The 21,832-nt window shown below is 36.8% G+C and overlaps 3 protein-coding genes across 3 annotated transcripts; all 3 read right to left on the bottom strand.

Moving 5' to 3' along the window:
- Positions 1-7,004: 7,004 nt before the first annotated feature.
- LOC143263935 (uncharacterized) lies at positions 7,005-11,150 on the bottom strand. Its single transcript, XM_076534570.1, has 2 exons — positions 10,847-11,150; positions 7,005-10,612 (listed from the first exon to the last, which is right to left on the bottom strand). The coding sequence occupies exons 1-2, from the start codon at positions 11,148-11,150 to the stop codon at positions 10,464-10,466; spliced, it is 453 nt and encodes a 150-aa protein (XP_076390685.1). The 3' UTR covers positions 7,005-10,463.
- Positions 8,209-9,375, bottom strand: LOC105663374 (uncharacterized). Its single transcript, XM_076528971.1, has one exon. The coding sequence runs from the start codon at positions 9,373-9,375 to the stop codon at positions 8,209-8,211; it is 1,167 nt and encodes a 388-aa protein (XP_076385086.1).
- Positions 11,151-11,876: 726 nt separating the features above from the next.
- On the bottom strand, positions 11,877-12,862 carry LOC105663376 (uncharacterized). The gene is made up of 2 exons (XM_012291899.1): positions 12,730-12,862; positions 11,877-12,655 (listed from the first exon to the last, which is right to left on the bottom strand). The coding sequence occupies exons 1-2, from the start codon at positions 12,860-12,862 to the stop codon at positions 11,877-11,879; spliced, it is 912 nt and encodes a 303-aa protein (XP_012147289.1).
- Positions 12,863-21,832: the final 8,970 nt, after the last annotated feature.

The raw sequence follows: 21,832 nt of genomic DNA, 5'->3' as shown, positions 1-21,832 counted from the left end.
ACCAAACACGATATGATTACGATCGTAATTACTTATGTAACAAGCCATAAAAGTTTGGGATGTAACATTTACGGTAGAGGTGCGAATTCTTTCTAAAGGCTTGCTATACAAGTAATTATGATTTTAATTATACCGTGTTTGGTACCATTTTAATCAGAAAAACGAGACGAATACGATAATCAAAGCTTCATTGATGAAACCCCAAAAATAAAGAATTTTGATTTTTGAATTTAAAAGACAGAAGACGCACGAGTGTTTCATGTTTGCCGAACGCGTCAACTTTCTGCTTCTCTCTCTTTTCTATTCGCCGTCCTCTTTTATGTTAAAAACTTTAATCACTCGTTACACACACAATTGTTAACGTAATTATATCATGTTTGGTGTCATTTTAATCAGGAAATCTAGACAAATACAACAGTAAAAGTTTCAAGAAAAAAAAAATAGTAAGAAATAAGAAAGTTACAATCTTTTCCTTTGCTTGCATTAGTATGTGTCTCACCGATATTCAATCCTTGTCGTTTCGGCGACCGATCCTGTTTCATTCTTGACTGATTTCGAGGGGGATCCCCCAGTAGTGGGGATACAATTTTAACATTTACGGTAGAGATCTTTTTAACATTTATGGAGTGAATACTGTATATTGAATTCTACGTATGCCTCCGTGCCTCTGGTGGTGTATGAGTCAACATGCAATCGCCGATTTTATTTACCAATTTTACAACAATTAATAAAAAAAAAAAATTGAAAAACGAATATCCATGTTGTCTTTTACTTAATTATGTTCATGGCATTTACGCGGACAAAAAAAAAGCCCGGAAGAACTATCTCACAGTATCCTATAAAATTCTCCCCATTCCACTAAAAAGCGTGAAATAAAATAATTTTAAGAAAAAAAATACACCGACTTCGAAATGCACTAAAAAGTATAAAATAATTTCTATTTCATTCAATCATACAATTACGTCACAGATATGAATGAAACCTATTTACTCGTTAGGTAGTGTATTAAATACATTTCAACCTTTTCGGAGGCGGCGCAAAATTAAAAATACCTCAGTAAACGTTGCTGCCAATAACCAGTTGATTGTGGTATGGCGTATTGGAAATTAATAAATCCTGAGAAAGAATACGAACCATTATAGATATATCTGGTAATATACGTAAATGTAACGACTGCATCTTCATTTCGCAACGTTTCTGATATAAATGAAATTGAATCGACTTCGTTCGCATGTGGAAGCCATGGATCTAAGAACCTATAAACGGAGCCCACAACGCGGGAATTACCAAATTTGCGGCAGATGGGCTCTATCTTTATAGTATATGCGGCGATCGAGTCTTTTCGTCGCATACTCTATGAATCTAGATAGACCATAGTTCCATTCTATACGCACTAACACCTACTTCGCGGCGTGCTGTCGAGTTATATGTATAGAAAAAAAAATAGCTATACAAGCTTTGCCTATGTTCGGCTGTCCAAAGGTTGACATGTTCAAGAAAATCTTTCAATTTTGCGCCGCCTCCGAAAAGGTTGAAATGTATTTAATACACTACCTAACGAGTAAATAGGTTTCATTCATATCTGTGACGTAATTGTATGATTGAATGAAATAGAAATTATTTTATACTTTTTAGTGCATTTCGAAGTCGGTGTATTTTTTTTCTTAAAATTATTTTATTATTGTGATTATTTGCGGTTTAATGGGTGAGCTACATTTAAATTTGTTAATTATTCAATTCACATTTTTATTTGTTGAATAGAAAAGTTATTTAATTTTTTCAAAATGAGAATTTGTTCTTTTTCATCGTTACAATATCTAACGAAAATAATTTTCCATATTTTAGCTATTATTTCTTTGCGATAACGAATAAACGTATTGAATAAATTCGATTTACTTTGATTACGTGAGTAGAGATTAATTTTGTTATTTCTTATTCATGAATGAATGATAATTCAACAATAATCCAGATTTTTGTATTCATTATTCAATGTAACTTTCATCTAATAGCTTTCTATTATACCAACGTTATTCCGACGTTATACCGACGTTATACCGACAGTATCGATACGTTTGTTTACGACGACGATTGGCCGTCATATTTGAAGCTGTCGTTCACGCTGTCGCGCGACCGGTCTGTACGCGCTCTCATTAGTCAGTGTTTTTCATTAATAATTCAAAAACTAAGCTTTAACCAGCATTTTGGTCAAGTAAAAAGTTGTTCAGAATCACTCCAGCTACCACCCCCTAAAATTATGCCCACCAGTAGCCGAACATCCTGTATATTGATATTATCTATCGTAGCCCTCCCCTTCCTAAAACCATTCTGGTTCTTGTCCAGCTTTTCCTCCGACTCTGCCCATAACCTCACTCTCTCGTTAACCATTCTCTCCATAACCTTTCCTAAGCAATTTAATAATGAAATAGGTCTTAAAGCTTCTTTTTGTGGTTTTGGGATTAATGTTACCTTTGTTTTTTTCCACATCGCCGGCACCTCCCCCTTAACCCAAACCTCGTTATACAATTTAATTAACGCTTCTTTCCGCCCCTTCGTCAATTTTTTAATAATTGAGAAGTCTATACCGTCCTCTCCTGGTGCCGATTTATTCTTAAACAATCTCAGTACTCTTTCCAATTCATTTATATCAAATTCACTATCATACCTGTCCCTATTCCTATCTCTATTTGCCCAATCTACTTCCCTCTCTACCCTTAAACTATCCTCTATCGTTCCCATGACTTCATTTCCACTCACCCCACATAACCTAGCAATCTTTTCCGCCTCTTCCCTTTCTAACCTAATTTTTTCTTCTTTACTCAAAACACTTTTATTTTTCTGCTCTATTCCCTTCATTATTGCTTTGATTCTTTTCCAAAGCGACCCTACACTTACCCTATTGTTAATTCCTTCTACAAATTTATCCCATGACTCTCTTTTCTTTTCTTTAATTTGTAATATCCTCAGGATTCAGGTACAACCGAAATTAAATAAAATACTGTTTTGGCAGGAAAAATCAGAAATTTATTCGGGAAGAACATAAAGTGCTCGACGCAATAGACAATGCCTGAATGAGCCCTCGTCGGACGACGCCGTGCGGGCCGTCGTTGCCCGATTTTCATTTGTTTTAACCGTCGATGGAATATTCCATCGACGGAAAATACAATGTCCTACTCGCACTCTTCACGCTCGCTCTTACAAATTACCCTATCCATTTCCTTCCTTGCCTCTAACATTCTATTTCAATTTTCTAAACATGGCTTCTTTAACAAATTGTTCACAGCATTCTTCCTTTCTCCCTTTAATCTTTCGCACTCCTCATTCCACCACACATTTCTTTTACCCCTTTTGTACATAATTTCCCTTTGAGCCCCATATTTCTCCATTCTGTTCTTTTTCCCCTTCCTCCCATCTACCATACACTCTACTATCCCTTTCTGCAGCATACTGGTTATTTGTATACATTTCTGTTCTACCCCAATGCCACTTCTCGCAACATTAGTTCCCACACTTCCTTCTCTAGCAACCATTTCAGAAATTTAGCTTGATCCAATTTTTCCATTTCAAATTTCCTGGTACCCCTTGTCTCTGGAACCCGATCAGGCACTTCCCCTATTCTCAATGACAGAACCTGGTGGTCAGACCCCATAGTTTCCCCTGATTCAGATACCACCATTTTCATTCCAATATCTCCCGGTGCTATAACCAGGTCAATATTTGAAGACCTTTGATTTACCCTGCCAATCCTGGACAAGGTGTCAAAATTAATTACTGCTAAATTCATTTCCTCCAACACTTCCTCTAACATTTCGCCTGCCACATCATTACACTCACAATTCCATGTTTTACTCATGGCGTTAAAGTCTCTTAAGAACATAATTCTATCATGGCTAGTCACGTTTCCAAATAACTTTCTCCATATTTCCTTATCTATCCTTCCTCCCGGCCTTCTATGCACTACCACCATCTCTATTTCTCCAGCGACTGTATCCACACCTAAAGACATACATTCCATTATGCTGTCTGTCATTCCCCTATCTTTGTTAAACCTAACCTTTAAATCTTCCCTAGCTAGCACCGCAATTGCTCCCCCTCTCCTATCCAACGAACAATCCTTACGAAACGATTGTCATCCTTGGATTTTAAAATTATCTTCCGGGATTAACCAACTTTCCACAACTATTATCACATCAAAATCCTCACCTAACCTTCTAACTTCCTCTACTTTATTTCTCACGCTTCTCGCGTTCCAAAGCTTAATTGATGAAACCCCAAAAATAAAGAACTTTGATTTTTGAATTTAAAAGACAGAAGACGCACGAGTCTTTCATGTTTGCCGAACGCGTCAACCTTCTGCTTCTCTTTCTTTTTCATTCGCCGTCCTCTTTTATGTTAAGAACTTTAATCACCCGTTACACACGCAATTGTTAACGTAATTATATAATGTTTAGTGTAATTTTAATCAGGAAATCTAGACAAATACAACAGTAAAAGTTTCATGAAAAAATAGTAAGAAATAAGAAAGTTACAATCTTTTCCTTTGCTTGCATTAGTATGTGTCTCACCGATATTCGATCCTCGTCGTTTCGGCGACCGATCGTGTTTTATTCTTGACTGATTTCGAGGGGGATCCCCCCAGTAGTGGGGATACAATTTTAACATTTACGGTAGAGATCTTTTTAGCATTTACTGGAGAGAATACTGTAGCACCTTTTTACTATCTAATCCGATTCCTTTTCTAATCCTCTCCATTTCTCCTCCTATCAGGACTTCTCTCTTTTCCCAGGCATCCACAATCTTTTTCTGCTGCAGCCCAGGGAATTCTCTACTTCCCTCATCTGCATTCCTCTCATCCTTCTTCCCTCTTACACTTTCTATACCTGCAGTCCTTTCAATCACCTCTTTTGCAGTTTCAAATTCAACATTTCTATATACCATAACCTTCCTTATAGCATACACTTTTTGGAACATCCAACACTTTCTGTCCTCATCGGCTGCATGGTTTTCCTTACAATTAACACATTTGGCCTCCTCTTCACATTTACCATGAAAATCTTTGCCACATAAGCTCCTCCTCCCCTTGCAAAACTTCATGATATGTTCAAAACGCCAGCATCTATAACATTGCTTTAGTCGTTCAGCATATGGCCATATCCTTACCCCCACATGGCCTTGTCCAATTAGCAAAAATACTGGCAATGTATCTCCTCTAAATATTATCGGAAGTGCCTCCCCAACTACTCCTTTTCCATCTCTCCTTTCCTCCCTAGACCTCCTTCCCAATCTCTCCAACACATATTCCCCCTGACCTGGCGTTGTCTCCTCTTGCAATTCTTCCATCGTCCCCACCCAGTCTCTAATCACACCCTTTCTGAACCTCTTCCTCATTGGTAAAAATACCTCCACGATACACTCATTTCTTTCATAGTCCTGTAACATTTTATTCGCATCGTCCCTCGTCCGAAATGTCACTTCCGCTTTACAAAAGCCAACCATCTTGATTGACTCTATTCTTAAACCAGTTCCCTGCACGAATCTATATATTTTCATGAGGTTTGCTTTCTTAAATTTGGCAACATGCCTACTCTTCAAAAACAACCCCACTACAAACTCAGTGTTATTATCACTTTCACCGTACCTATGACAAAATCTTTCTCCATTTCTACCTCCTCTTTCCTCTCCTTCCTTTCGTTCCTGCCCATTTTTTGACCCCCCTGTTCTTTCCTTAAACCTCTGCAATATATTTATATTTTTCTTTATTGTTCAACTGCCTTATATCCCTAACCCTTACTTTGTTCTCAGTAACTACTTCCTTTACTCCTTCATTTCCCTCCTCCACCTCCATTTCTTCTTCTTTTTTTTTCCCTTTCCCCTCTAATGCCTCGCATTTCTGCGTAGACACCGGCATCATTCCTGCTTCCTCTACTTCCTCTGTACTTTCAAAACTTTCACTCTCCTCTGTTTCTTCTTCATCTTCCTTTTTCTCTTTCTTCATCAACTCTTCCTCTTCTTACTCTAGTTCTCTACCTCTCTTTCTATCTACTCCATTCCACACTACCTTCCACGTTTCTTCTCCATACCCCATTGTCTCCTTTACTTCATTATCTTCATTAATAACTCCTTTCCCTTTACTACTTTCCTTGCTTAACACCTCGTTTACTTCCAGCGACTTCAATACTTCCTCTTCATCTTCTTTCAAGAACTCCACATCCCAATTCTCTACTTTCCCCATAAGGGACTTTCCTTTGCCCACATCCTTTTCCATTTCTTTGTCTATTGTACACTTTCCCCTGTCCATAACCTCCATACCACTTGTAACACTCATTTCCCTTTGGTTTATTTTTTCCATATTTCAATTGCACATCTTTCCAAATACTTCACCTGACCTCTTACTCAACTTATTACACGCACTTTCTTCCTTCTTTATAAAAGTTTATTAATCGCCAAAACTTCAAAACCAGTCCCACGCGCACCCTGTAGGCATACGGGGGAAATATTCTATCCTACCTATACCACTTTAAAACTTGCTTTACCTTCCGCACTTATTTTTGGTCAAATCCCACCTCCCTCCCTTCTTTTCTACACCTCCAACTTAACTAACTAAAGCAAATACAACTAAAAAAAAAACCAACAATATCTCTCACTCGATAGAACCACTTCCTACTCATACGCCGCCATCTTTTTTGTCCTAGCTTTGAACAACCGTAGACACTTCCATTGTATGCCCGCCATAAATCCTGCTGCTGTGATGCACGTGTGTAACTGGTATGTATATGGTTGAAGCCCGATACATTGGGAACTCACGTCCTTGAAGTATGCTTAATGAGAGGATCCCTTGATAGGTCTCATCTCTGACTTCGCGGAAAGCACCACAGGAGGTTTGGTGAAGATACGGGACAGAGATTCAGAGATGGTGCAAGCCAGTTCAGAATTCCGAGAATCAATTTCTATATACAATAAGTAAGACGACAATTACAGAGACTATTTGAAAAAATGAATGGACTGTATTTCTTGTTTTGACTATATATTTGCAACTCCACGGAACATCCTCCCCCCGTTGAGAGGGCACCGATCAACAAATTAAGCAAAGTGTGTTGGTATATATGTATATACTTGCATGTATATGCACAGTGACTTTATAAATGAACGAATAATGCTTTTTAAACTATCGGATCTGGTTGATTGGGCAGTCGAACGAGCCGTTTGACGCTCCGATCCAGTGTACCCTTGGCTGTTTTGACGGTGATAGCCCAGATGATCCCGTCTGATCCTGGGAAAACCTTAATGACTTTAACTAAGGGCCAATGCAAAGATGGAACGTTGTCTTCACGAAGTAAGACGATTATAGCCTCCTTGATTGGGTGATCGCCTTTGGTCTATTTGCTACATGTAGTCAGCTCATTCAGGTATTCTCGATGCCACCTAATCCAGAAATGCTGCTTCACCTTCTGAATCTGCTGCCAACTCGTAAGACGGTTTGTGGGTATTTCTGAAACATTTCGCTCACGCAAACTTGTTAGTGAATCGCCAATCAAGAAGTGGCCTGGTGTGAGGGCGAGAAGATCGTTAGGATCAGATGATATGGGAGTTAGTGGCCGGGAATTTAGTATGGCTTCAATTTCAGTTATAAGTGTGTTGAAATTTTCAAACGTGAATATTTTTTATCCGGCAACACGTTTCAAATGGCACTTGAAAGGTTTGACGGCCACAGACCACCAAAATGTGGGGTTAATGGAGGAATGAAACTCCATTCTATTGATTTTTCTGCGAGAAATGTGGTTACTTGATTTCGGTGATTTTGATGTCAGCAAAGATTGAAGTTTGCGTAATTCATTGTAGACTCCTACGAAATTTGTCCCATTGTCCGAATACAGGTGCGAGCAAAGCCCTCGTCTTGCAATAAACCTTCTAAATAAAGACATCGGTGGTCATGCCACTGACTAACTCCAGGTGCACTGCTTTTATGTCCATGCAAACGAAAACTGCGACGTATACGTTTACTCGACCACGGTTCCGTACTTTCCGTTCTTTTATGAAAAATGGTTCACTATAATCCACTCCCACATGCGTGAATGGTCGAGATTCGGTTATTTTGGCGGCAGGTAGGTTTCTCATTAAATAGTTGATCGGTGGTGGTTGGGCCCGACAACACCGTAAGCAAGATTTTATTGCCTTCCACATTTGTTGTCGACCATCAATAGGCCAATAGTGCTATCTAACCGCGTAAAGGGTAGCCTGGATACCCGCGTGAAATTGTGTACGATGTTCATACTCAATTATCAAAGTTGTAGTTCGAATTTTTGGTAAAATGATGGGGTGTTTCTGACTAAATGGCATTATTGAATGTTTTAAACGACCCCCGACACGCAGAATTCCTTCGCAATCTAGGAACGAATTCAGCCTCCTTAGTGTATCTTTTAATTGGTGATGATTACCTTCAGATAATATTTTAATTTCCTCTGCAAAATAAATCTTTTGTATAAGCCTGATGATAACGTCATGAGCTTGTCTTATTTCTGGAGCCGTCAATGCTCCCTTAGTATGATTAGTTGGCTTCCACCGGAGACACCAGGCAATCACCCGTATTAATTTTTCCCAGGAAAAGAATTGGTCAATGATATTGTCAGGAAGAATTGTTGTTAAGCAGGTTACCTTTCTTTGTTCAAGAACAGTACTCGGAGGTGTGCTTGGTATAGTTGGCCAAAAATTTTCATGCATGCACAACCATTTCGGTCCGTGATGCCATATCGATGGATGTAAGAATTCTCCAGGTAGTTGGCCTCTGGAAATTAGATCTGCAGGATTGTCTGCAGTTGGGACATGCCGCCAATCTTCAATTTTGGTTCTGTTTTGGATTTCGGTTACTCTGTTTGCTACAAATGTTTTCAACAAATATGGTGATGTTTGTAGCCAATGGAGCACTATCACCGAATCAGTCCAGAAGATTGTTCGTTTGATGGTGACATTCAAGGCCTTCTGAGCTGTAGTAACTAAGGATGATAAACGTAATGTTCCGTACAATTCCAGTCGTGGTATAGATTGGCTTTTCAGAGGAGCAACCTTCGATTTAGCCATAAGCAATTGTACTTGACAGTGACCATGTATGTTGATGGAGCGGATATAAATACAAGTCCCGTATGTACGTTCACTGGCATCACTGAAGCCGTGCAGTTCAATCAAGCTGGGCTCATCAATTAATGATTGTCGGCTGAGTGATATGTTATTTAATAATGGTAATTGTTTATAATATCGGGTCCATTCAGTATGTATGTCCACAGGCAAGGATTCGTCCCAATCTATTTTTAAAGTCCATATTTTCTGAAGTATAAGTGACGAGGTTAGTTGAAGAACAGTTTGCAATGGAATATCTAATTGCATCATCAGGTGAGTCCCAAAATATTCCCAACGTTTTAATGGTTGAGGATTCGCCCAAATGTAGCTATTTGTTTATCGCCTGTTCTGGAAGATCTGTTAGTAATGAATTATGGTTGGATGCCCATTGTCGGATATTTAAGCCTGCCCTTTTCAAGAGTTGTACATGGTATGTCCTGAAAGTAATGTCAGTAACTTTATTGTGACGCGACTTCACGTCGGACCGCGATTTTTTCGGTTAAAATTGGTAGTACGGGAAGTCAGCTAAATAGCTCTCCGCTGCTGAAGGTGCTCCGAGCATCCGGAGAGTGAGGACGAGCCTATCCGTGAGAATTGTTTTGTGTCACTGTACAAGTCAAAATGCAGCGCTCGTTAGAACAAAGAATCGCGATCAAGTTTTGCGTGAAACTTGGAAAGACCGCGACGGAAACGGTTGCTATGATCAAGTCAGCTTATAAAGAAGATGTCCTGTCAGATCGGCAAGTGTTTTGGTGGCACAAGGCCTTTTTGAAAGGCCGGGAAGAGGTCGAAACGAGGACCGTGCAGGACGGCCATCCATAACCACCACAGCCGACAATGTGACACGAGTGAGGGAATTGTTGAATTCAGACCGACGATTAAGTGTTCGCTTAATGGGTGATATGCTAAATATTCCAAAAACTCAAGTGTATGGCATCGTCACGAACCATATCGGCAGACAACTGGACGTTGCACCACGCTCCGGCCCATACCGCCTTTATCGTCTTCGACTACTTGGTTAAAACAGGGGTGCCAACGATTCCCCAGCCCCCGTACAGGCCGGTCATAGCTCCCCCCGACTTTTTTTTGTTTCCACGAGTCAAAACACCCATGAAAGGCAAGATTTTCGGGACAGTAGACGGAATCAAAAGAGCTTGTACGGCGGCATTGAAGGAAATTCCGGAGGAGGCCTACAGCAATGCATTCGAGAGTTGGAAGATTCGCAGGAGCCGATGTATTGACGCAGAAGGAGCCTATTTTGAAGATTTTTAATCATTTGTAACAAGCAGTTCAATAAATGATTTTTAATCGATTTACTGACATTACTTTCAGGACATACCATGTATTAGCTGGTCTCACAGCATCAACGCCTCGTCGATCGTTGCTGTTCCAGTCAAAAGATCGTCTACATAAAAATCCCGGGTTACGATATGTGCGGTTTGAGGAAATCGATGTCCTTCATCTTGAACTAATTGGACTAGACAACGGATGGCTAAATACGGGGCTGCGGACAATCCGAAAGTGACTGTATTTAGCTCAAAAACCTTCAATTCGTTATTTGAGTTTCGCCATAGAATTTATTGATATTTCCTATCTTCAAATCGTACTAGAAATTGCCTATACATCTTCTCAATATCCCCAGTTAAAACATATCGATGGCTTCGGAATCGAATTAAAACGTGTAGCAGGTCGTCTTATATTTTTGGGCCGACATGTAATGTGTCGTTAAGAGATATACCTGTTTTAGTTGCAGTGGAACCATCAAATACTACTCTCAATTTTGTGGTATCGCTGGTGACTTTCGTAACTCCGTGACGTGGGAGGAAATATCCATAATCGTTTTCGCCGTAGGTTGATATTTCTGACATGTGCCCTAGATCCAGATATTCTTGTAAGACTGATTGGTAGTCTCGTGATAGTTGTTCATCACATCGAAATTTCGTTTCTAGTGACATCAGTCGTTTTAGTGCTCTCGATTTTGACTCTCCTAGCTGTGGCAATTTATTATTAAATGAGAGTGCTACGATGTACATATCTGCCATCCAAATTCCGTGTAATAGTTATTTAAAATATTTTTCACAGTCTTGTTCCGCTTTAGAGAATTGTCGGATCTGTGGTCCTTCTTCTAATTCCCAGAACCGAGTCAGGTCAAGTTGTATTGGCGTAGTCATGTGGCAGGTAATTTCTTGAGACAATCATGGAACTGGAGCACTTCCCCCGATTATCCAGCCTGATTGTGTTTTTTGTGGATATAAATCCGGTCCGTCAGGAGGCGATAATTTTATTTGACCTATGCATAATAAGAATAGAGCCACTCCAGCGCCCAGTAATAAATCAACTGGAGAGGGTGTTGAGAATGATGGATCCGCCAATTTTATATTATTAGGTATATTCAATAGTGTCCTATCGATGAGCTGATCTGGAATGGTTGAAGCAATGTTTGAGATTGTTAAAAATGTTAATGTGCGTTTGTAATTCTTAATTGTTGAAGACAAAGTGGTAGTAATTGTGTGTTTTGCTATTGTCGATAATGTATTGAGAACTCCAATGGGAATGGAGCATTTACTTAACGGTATGCCCAATTTTCTGGCGAGATGCTCGCTCATAAAATTTGTGGAAGCACAAGTGTCAATGAGCGTTCGACAAAGGACCGGCCGATGATATTTATCTGACACGTACACCTGTGCAGTTATTAACAGGTCATGAGTGACAGTATTAATGGTAAATGTTCGATGAAATTTGGTTTCCCTTAGAGTATCCAATGATAGTCAATTTGTTGGTTTCTTGTGATTCGTGGTATGATGCGAATCTGCTGAACACTGAGACGGTGAATTTGTAGAATTTGTTGATAAATGCAATGGTGTATTGTGACGTTTATGGCAAATTTGACAATTTCCCTTCCTGCAAGATTTCACAGTATGCACTTCCCTCAAACTATTAAAGCATAACGATGCTCTTTCCGCAGCCATTCTCGTATCTTGAACTGATAAGCTATTAAATTGTTCACACGTCCAGATCACATGACCTTGCTTGCAGATAGGGCAGCGTTGGATTGAACCTGCTGTTTGAGATTTATTGGTTGATACATTTTTATACGGGTGATTTCGCTGAGATTTTGATAATAGAAATGCATGACCTCGTGATGATCGCTTATTACTTAATTTAGTAATATCATGATCCTTTGTTTCGTTTCGTCCTGTTGATGTGTTGGATTTTGAGCATGACGAAAGCGTGCAGCTTGCTCGTCTTTCCAAAAATTGAAGAAGCTCTGTGTATTCCGGTATTTTCCTTTTGTCTTTAAGGGTCAATTCCCAATGCCAAATTGTGTCATTAATTAATTTCGATAGTATTATGGACAACAGGATACTGTTCCATGATGCCACGTTCTCACCTAAATTTTTCAGTGCCCGAAGATGTTGGGTAATAAGATCTATCAAATTATTCAAGGCCTCTGGTGTGTCTTTCGATAATTTTGGAATATTACGCAGTGCATCGCAATGATGTAGAATTATTCGACGTGGGCAATCGAATTTTTCTTGTAATATTTCTATGGCATCGTTATAATTAGTGATTCGTACTTAGCAATCGTACTTAGTGATTGTATACAAGCGGCGGCCTTACCGATCAAAGTTGACTGCAGATATTGCAGTTTTTGGACCGGGGTCAGGTCTTCGTTACGGCCAATCATTGCTAAAAAAATATCATAGAAAGAAGACCATTCTTCGATTGACCCGTCGAAAGTAGGTAGCCACATTTTGGGCAATTTAATGGCCATTGGGGCAGGTACCGTCGACGCAGGAGAAGGGTTAATACGTGTTATGTAGTAGCTGGTTGGCCCCAGCCACCACCGCTTAATAATTATTTTGAATTTCAAATCGTCTCGCCCTTTCAGATTCATTCAGTTCCTCAATACTAAATTGTAAGTCGTCGAATTTTTTCTAAACTTCGTTTAATCCATTGATGTGCATTTGTAATAAATATGTATCATTTGAATTTGTTTCCTCGAAATATTCTAAAAAAGTTGCCAAAGATAAAATTTGTCCAATGATGTGGCCGCGTTTGCATCGTAAGGTACTAATAGTCAAATCGCCGGTTGCAGACTGAGACATTGGAATTTGTGGACGTGTTTGGCATTGTGATGGTAATTGAAAATAATACTAAAAAGGATTGATTCTGCCTTATAATGGATATTGTCTTTTTTAGTAATCGACCAAGTCGTAGGAAGCTCCAAATTTCGAAATTGAATGGTTAAATATTGATATAAACACTTCCAATGGACGGGTCCTTTTCCTTGATTTTTATGATGTCAATGAAGACTCAATCTTGAAGTTGGTTGCAGATTTCGAGCTGTCTGAATTGTCAGTTATACACTGAAGTTTGGGTTTGTGCTTCATTTCACGATCCGGCTCGATGGACCAATGTAAAATAACGCAAATTTGATCGTTAATCTTTTGGATTAACTTCCGCATTTTTCGCGTTTTCTTACTCCTTTTACAGTAATAAGGATGTTTCAATATGTTATCAATGCCTTTTTTTTAATGAAATATTACTTGATAAAGAAAGATGTTGTTGGAATCTGATTGTAAGATAACGCTGCTCCGTAACGAAAGCTAATCAACTATAAGTGATCGTCAACTCGAAAAACTTTAAACTCTGAATGTGTCTGTTCGTTATAGATTGAAGTAATATGTACAATTGTCTGAATTGAACTTGTTCTCTTATCGGTTTCTTGTAAACCGATTCATCTCTCTGCCCTGTCCAATTTGATTAGCGATTGAGCTTCCGGAAGTTGGTCTAGCATGAATGTCATCAAAGTTTATTGTCAATTTGAGCTTAGTTGGCCTAATGCCGCTCCGCCGCGCCTGAGTTTGATAGCTTATAGTCGGCAGGTGTTCGAGATCATAGCTCCACGACCGCACAAGAGTCAGGACCCAGTCCAACCAACGAGGTAGGAAGACATCACTTGACTCCGTTGCGTGCTGTAAGGAATTTATTCTAGGTTCCGTTACTGCTATTGGGTTAGACAGCACCCAACAGACTGGAGGGAACCCCGAATGTCATCAAAGGTAACCAATCAAAGTGGTTGTTTCACCTTTGAAAAGATATGACAGGTTAGTTTTGAACAACCGTAAACACTTTCATTGTATGTCCGCCATAAATCCTGCTGCTGTGGTGCACGTGGTAACTGGTATGTATGTATATGGTTCAAGCTCGATACATTGGAAACCCACATCCTTGAAGTATGCTTAATGAGAGGACCCCTTGATAGATCTCATCTCTGACTTCGCGGAAAGCACCACAGGAGGTTTGGTGAAGACACGGGACAGAGATTCAGAGATGGTACAATGAATAAGACAACAATTACAGAAATTATTTGAAATAATGAATGGACTGTATTTCTTGTTCTAAGTATATATTTGCAACTCCACGGAACATTTATGGTGTTATTGTGGTAGGGATGCATCAAATCTAAAATCAAACTATAGGGTCTTAAAGTAGAGATCTCAAGCTTTAATTTAAAAAAAAGAGCATAACTTTGCGATGATTTTTCACGGAGTTATCATCAGTCAAATTTGGCCAATTTTTGCCTCAAATTTTTCTATGCCATATTTCTTTTGAGCAGTGTATATTTATATATCTTAAATAAGTCGCAATTACAAATTATTTTGCAATAGTCGCGTCTAATTGATAATTGTTCATAAATATGTTATAAGTACATAAAATTATCAATAGAAATAACAGTTATTATAATAAGCCTGTTGTATAAAATTGCAATAAATTTTTGAATGTAGCAAATACAGTATTCTCTCCATAAATGTGAAAATTTCAAGTCTCGATTTCCACATTCATAGAATAGGTATACATTCTTTGTAATGAGCCGAACGTAGAAAAGGATAGCGACACAAAAACAGAGAGGGACTGAGGTTCAACAAAGATGAAAGACTCGTGCCTTTTAAACACAAAAATTAATATTCTTTATTTTTGGTTTTACGTGAATGAAACATTTATCATTGTACTCGTCTCGTTTTTCTGATTAAAATTACACCAAATATGATATAATTACGATCATAATTACTTGTGTAGTAAGCCATTAAAAGTAATTTAGAATATCTCCGCCGTATATACAGGGTGTCTCACAATTAGTGTAGGTCCCTGAAAAAGGGGGGGGGGGGGGGTAGTTGGCGTGATTCTGAATAATATTTCCCTTTGCAAAAATGGGATTTGAAGCTTCGATTTTGAATTATTAAGGAAAAACGCGGAACAATTAGAGCGCAAGGATTACACGCGTTCAGTCACTAGGTTCGAAGCTGTCGCTCTCGCATCTACGCACGAGTAATCCTCGCGTTCTGATTAGTCCGTGTTTTTCCAATTCAAAAACGAAGTTTCAAACCCTATTTTTGGAAAGGAAAACTTATTCAGCATCATGTCAACTATCCTCCATTTCAGGGACCTACACTAATTGTGAGACACCCCGTATAAAGTCTGCCCGTAAGTGTAAAAGTCCGAAACTTTTATGGTTTGTTACATAAGTAATTATGATCATAATTGTATCGTGTTGAGTGTCATTTTAATCAGAAAAACGAGGGGAATACGATAGTACAAGTTTTATGAAAAAATTATAAGAAATAAGAAAATTGCAATCTTTTCCTTTGCTTACTTTAGTATGTCTGTCATCGATATTGGATCCCCGTCGTTTCAATAACCGACTGATTCCGAGGTGGATACCCCTAATAACGAGGATAAAATTTTTACAATTACGGTAAATATCTTTTTGGCACTTACAGAGAATATACTGTATAAAAGAATCCTCTAAAAAAAAATTCATTATTCATTATTCAAATATATTTTAAATAACGTAACTAAAATTTAAATTATTAAATTATAATTAAATCTAAATAACCAAAGAGCTAATAGGTGTTATTATCTGTGTATGACGTATCCTTTGAAATTAAGAAATTTCAGTACCTTTTTAGTTTGCTTAATTATTACTTTACGTAGATACTTTATCGTTATATAATTCAAAATTCTACACAGGTATTATTATTTAACTATATGTATTTATCTAATGATTATAAACAACGCACAAAATCGATTTAAATTTAAATTAAATTTAACTTAATTGACACCTCTAAATGTAATATATTCCCACATACACGATCGATTTCCTTTTTCTATTTCACAAGTGAAGACCTCATTTCTCAACTATATAATTTTTGATGTTCATAGCTCATTGTTTTTAATACTTCTTTCGATGGAAAAAGAAGATGATAATAATATAATTTTATTTTGCACATTTCGTGTGTTTTGCATCTTCTCAACATTTTATTTCATTTTATTGCATGCAATATACAATTTGCAAATGTTTACGTATTTTGATATGTCATAAGTGTATAAACATCCACAATCTATTAATTATTACATTTATAAACGCATATCCGATTTGATTTATCGAGTCAAAAAGTTTCACCCCGCCAAGTTCATGCTGCTACTAATAGCATTCTTATCCGTAGATCGATGAATTTGTAGTTACAGCAAAACACAAAAATATTCATAAATTTATATTGAACAATAAATAAATGATCAATAAATTCGTTTGATTAATTACACTTTCACGACCAAGAAGATGTATTTTTTATACATTTGTGACGAATAATAGTAACATAAGTTATTTTTATTCATCATTTTATTACGTGTTTTAAAAGAAATACAGAATATCCCAAAAATTGTGTACAATCCGATTCAGAATAATACATTATCATTTCGTATTTTTGTCTTAGCTTTTAATAAAGCGTTTGAAATCCTACGTTGATATAACACCCTTTCTTTATTTGCATGAATAAAATATGTTAATAAAGTTTGGCGGTAACAAATTAGGATACATTGTGTACTCGATCAACTTTATTATTTATTAACCATTTATTACTATAAAACGTACGTTTAAGTCGATTGGTGTTAGTAATTGCAATTAAACTATTTATTTTACATAATACGGAACGCGATGTAAAAACAGACTATTCAGAGTATCGACAAACTTTAAATGATAGTTTAGAATACAAGCTAGAGGAATGCTTTTGTATTCCTAAAAAATTTGGTATGACGTTACCCACAAGGACGCAGAAATAGAAATAATTATTAAAAGTTGTGAGGTAAGATGATACATTTTGATTTCATCAAACATTCTCTAACTTATTTTGTAAGTTTTTTTCACATTTTCATTTCCAACATATATAGAAAAAAATCTAAAATGTATTTTAATATAAATTTGTAGAACACTAAAATAATAGACTCCGAGTACAGTATGGGTTATGGGTAAAACATTAGTTATGTGTGAAATATTGGGGACGCGTAAAATTTGAAAAACCGTCTATCGAAAACGCTCATCCATAGATTATGAATTTTTATTCTAGATATCAGTCGAACAAAAATATCGAAACGATATGTTTGCAAAACTTTAGTCAAATATTTCAGACAGAATGTACTCTAAAAGTACATAATATTTCAACTTTCAGTTGCTTCTATCTGAAAACCGAAGATGGCACAGATTGTCAAAACAGTAAAAGAATTTTGATTTGTTTTCACAAGTAGAGTCTATAATATTCGGGTTGTATAATGTTTTTGGGATACCCTGCTCCTTTTTCGGTCAAACTTTTGTGCTCAATATTTTAACCCATTAAAAACCAAGATCGTATTAAATTTATAATTAATAGTATACAATATATTCAATTGATTAATACTTCTCGTGCACCACGGTCATGTTACGTCGCAGTAGTATCATGTACACTGTACACTCAACCATAAATCTGCCTTCCCTATAGAAAATATGGCAACGAAAAGGACAGTTTTCCAGTCGTTTATTTTTAGGAGTTTTTGAGAATTTAAAAATTTCTGGACAAAAAAATGTGTGAACTTCGAAATTTGGAGATCTACTAATATTCCCGTTTACTGTTTGTAATTTCCTAGATGCTCAAATTTGTAAATTCCAAAATTTCTAGACCCTGAAATCTCTAGAGTCCCAAACTTCTATACTAAAAGATCCTGAAATTCTCATACACTAGATCCTCAAAGTTCTGGACCCCCAAAATTTCTAAGTCCCTAAATTCCCATGGCTTCCAAAGTCTGTATATACTTGCAAATCCCTATATTTTTGGATCGCTAAACTTTAATAATGCCTGTATACTTCATTTTCATATCTTACGTCCAATGTCCCAAATCCCTGTAACACAAGTCACTGTGTCCCTACGTCCCTGTTTCCCTGCGTCCCTGTATCCCAAGTCTCTGTGTCCCAAGTCTCTATATCTCAGATTCCTATATGCCCAGTACCGAAATTCTGATATCAATAGATCTTTAAATCTTAAATTCGCAATATTCATATGCCCCAAATTCTTAAGCTATTCTCAAATTTATGAATTCTTAGAAATCTGTAAAAGTTTGTGAATGAAAGGTCTCTTTCTCCCTTAGTTACTATATGTATTTTCGTGAGGAAAGCCGGATTTGCTTTTGACTGCACACCTGAGTTATTCATACGCATACATATACACGTTCAATATAGAGATCTGGACAGGCCCATGCATTACCGTCTAATTATAATTGCTAATAAATCTGAAATGTGTATTGCCTGTAAAATAGCATTCATCTCCACAATATTCTGTGCAGAGTAAACAATGAGCAATGATATTTAATCATGCTGAAAAAATTATATATTTTATTCATTTCAATAAACGTATAATTAATAATTTTAAATATGTATTTATTTCAGAATTTGTAATCTGAAGTAGATCCATCATTCACTCGTCGGAATCCCGTAATACATTATACGATAACAATTCCAGTTGTTATTTTAATATTTTGTAAATATACATAACTAATTTTAAATGTCTGCAGCATAAAAAACTGCATGCATAAAAATCACATTATTTCACTGCTTGATTCTTAATGGGTCATTGAACGTCGAATGTTAAAACTAGGTTAATCGTAACCTAATCCTACGCAACGTAAAGGGTAACTATAGCTAGTTAGAACACTGTAATATCCCAATACATAAGTAGCAAAATAACCATGTATAACATTTAGTTACAAAGAAAAGAGAATAAATGAATGCGAAATATTGAATTTGTTTCACAATGCTCAAAAGTTCCTAAAAGACAAGTTAAATATAACGAGAAAAACAAGTTAAAAAAGAAACACTTAAATTTTTGTTTAATCATCCATTAGCATGCATTTGTCTACCAATTTTGTCATATTTTATCGTTAATTACGTAGAAAAAGAAACGTGTCTCTATTTTTAGCAGACTACTAAAGTTAGGTGTTCTAATTAGACATAGTTACCCTACAATTGTATGTACATAATTCAGAATAAGATTTTTATTGTTACGTTCTTAAACAAAAAATTTTCGTATATTGTATCAATAATATGTAACAGTTTAACATTTTTTTATTTTAGGTCTAAAATATAATTTAAATTGTCGCTGTTTCAGCAATCCACCGTTAGAGAATTAACACCTCCTGCAAAGATAAGCAGAGGCTTCTTGAAAGTAAAGCCGGATTTACATTGGTATACTTGTTTGCATTAATTACTCGTCAATTAAGTGACTTGGTTAATTTGTATTTTCAGATTCAAGACAAATAAATGTCACCATAATGTTTCCGTTCCTGTCAGTGTCGTGAACAAGAAAAACGAAACACTTTATACAAATAAATAACAGTCCTTTAAACTAATTGTTTCGTTGGTCCAGTGTACTAATATAAATTCGACCTGACTTTTATTGTAATATCCGTGTAAAATCAAAGCGGACACGCGTTTAGTACGAATCTCTTTCACAATGTTCTAAATCAGTGATGGACAACGTTGCTCGTGAGGTCAGGGTACAGGAGCTAGTAATTCGAATTCAATTGTCAGAATTGTTAAATAATCAACTTCTTAATTTAAAGATTTTAGATCGCTATATTTCCAAATTTTTAAATATCCAACTTTTTAAATTTAGAAATTTAAAAATATTTATATTCCTATATTTCCAAACTTCCATAATATTTTGGAAATAAAATTTGATATTTCTATATTTTTAGATTAAACTTAGGTACTTCTAAATTACGAAATTTATAATAATTTATCTAAAGTGAAAGTTTACGAATTAAAAATTCCTATATTTATGTATTTATAAATGCACAAGTTAATAAATTATTAAATTTCTAAATATGAAGATGTAAAGGGATATTATAAAGGGAATTTCATATATTAATAAATTACCAAATATGAAAATTAAAAATTTCCGTGGACGTGAAATTCAACCATTTAAATAACGGTAAAATGCAACAGCCTGTAGCCGCTGCATACGCCTGGATCGCAAGAAAAAAAATAGATTCAACACTATTCTCTCTATTTCACATTTTACTATGTACGTCGTAAAACCTATAACCTCCTCAACGTATCTTTGATTTGCCATTTTGATTTGATCTTTGATCACTGTTCTAAACAGTTTGTAACATGTTTTCCATAGATTACATCATACATTGCATTTTACTCCAAACATTGCTTCTCCAACCGCCGCCACAATGAACATGTTGATTTGTTCGACAGTTTGCTATGAACCCTTGTTCAAATAATCACAAGTTTCGTGTACAGAACACAACAATCATGAGTAATAGCCTTCTTAATTATTCTCAACCAACAAAATCGTTCAAAGAGTATTTGTTCACTCAATCAAAAATGGAGGGTCTATTTTCAATCCAAGATAACAAGTTACTAACTCACAAAAAAAGCTTTCGAACTGATCCTTGCGGATTTCAATTAAATTTCGTGAAATGACACGCTTATATGTAAAATGTAATTTTAAATTCAAATGGGCAATTACTTACAGAAAAAGCACATTTCAAATTTTAACTCTTTGCTCTCCTTAATTTCTTTTACCTACCAACTTTTTAATTTACAAAATAGATCAAGAAAGGGTTTCTCGACATAGGAGTGCAAAGAGTTAAACAAATCACGTGCTATATAATGTGAGAAGATTTTTGATGTGATGGCAAATGTTTTGGGCTTCAAAATCTTATAATTGCAGATTCGCATTCAGTTAGGGTGTTACGTCGCTGACTATTCTGCGGTTCTTTAACCTTAAAGTGCTGACGCACACCTTGACCTTAGCCGGTTTCCGATTTCTAGCCTAATCAGGGGAATTCGATGGAGGCTATTTCCGAACTGACTAAGCCTTTTGTTGGTTATATTAGATTTTATTGTATATGTTCCTTACTTACAATGATGATCTCTCTCTCTCTCTCACACGCACTTACACTCGTGACTGATGGTGGCTTGGTTTCGGGTACTGCTTCGCCCCTCTAGACGTCGATGATAGTCTTATCCTTCGCGGTGGACCTACGCGATGGCGCACGCACTCCCGGAATTAACTGTTTACGGGTCTTGTATTATCAGACCCGGAGATACGATACGCGAATGACCGCTGGCCGAGCGCGAAGAAAACCTCGAAGTGTAAAGTCACGAACAATCAACTACAACCAACCATCAACCATCGACTATCAACTATCAACCATTGACTCTTTACTCGCGCTTGTCGGCGGTTTTTGTACCCGAAAGTGTGCCAAATCGAGTTCTCATTTGTCACTCATGCACATTTTGGAGTTACGCGATCGCCTTCGCAGAATGCCGCGTTAATGCATTCCTGCGAGTCAATTCGGTCGCGACCCGAATACCGACGGAAAAGGAATATTCCTCGGA

Source organism: Megachile rotundata, chromosome 1, assembly GCF_050947335.1.
Source record: "Megachile rotundata isolate GNS110a chromosome 1, iyMegRotu1, whole genome shotgun sequence".
In the NCBI taxonomy this organism is placed as follows: domain Eukaryota; kingdom Metazoa; phylum Arthropoda; class Insecta; order Hymenoptera; family Megachilidae; genus Megachile; species Megachile rotundata.
Note: the sequence above shows the minus strand (reverse complement) of the source record. Positions and strands in the feature narration are given on the sequence as shown.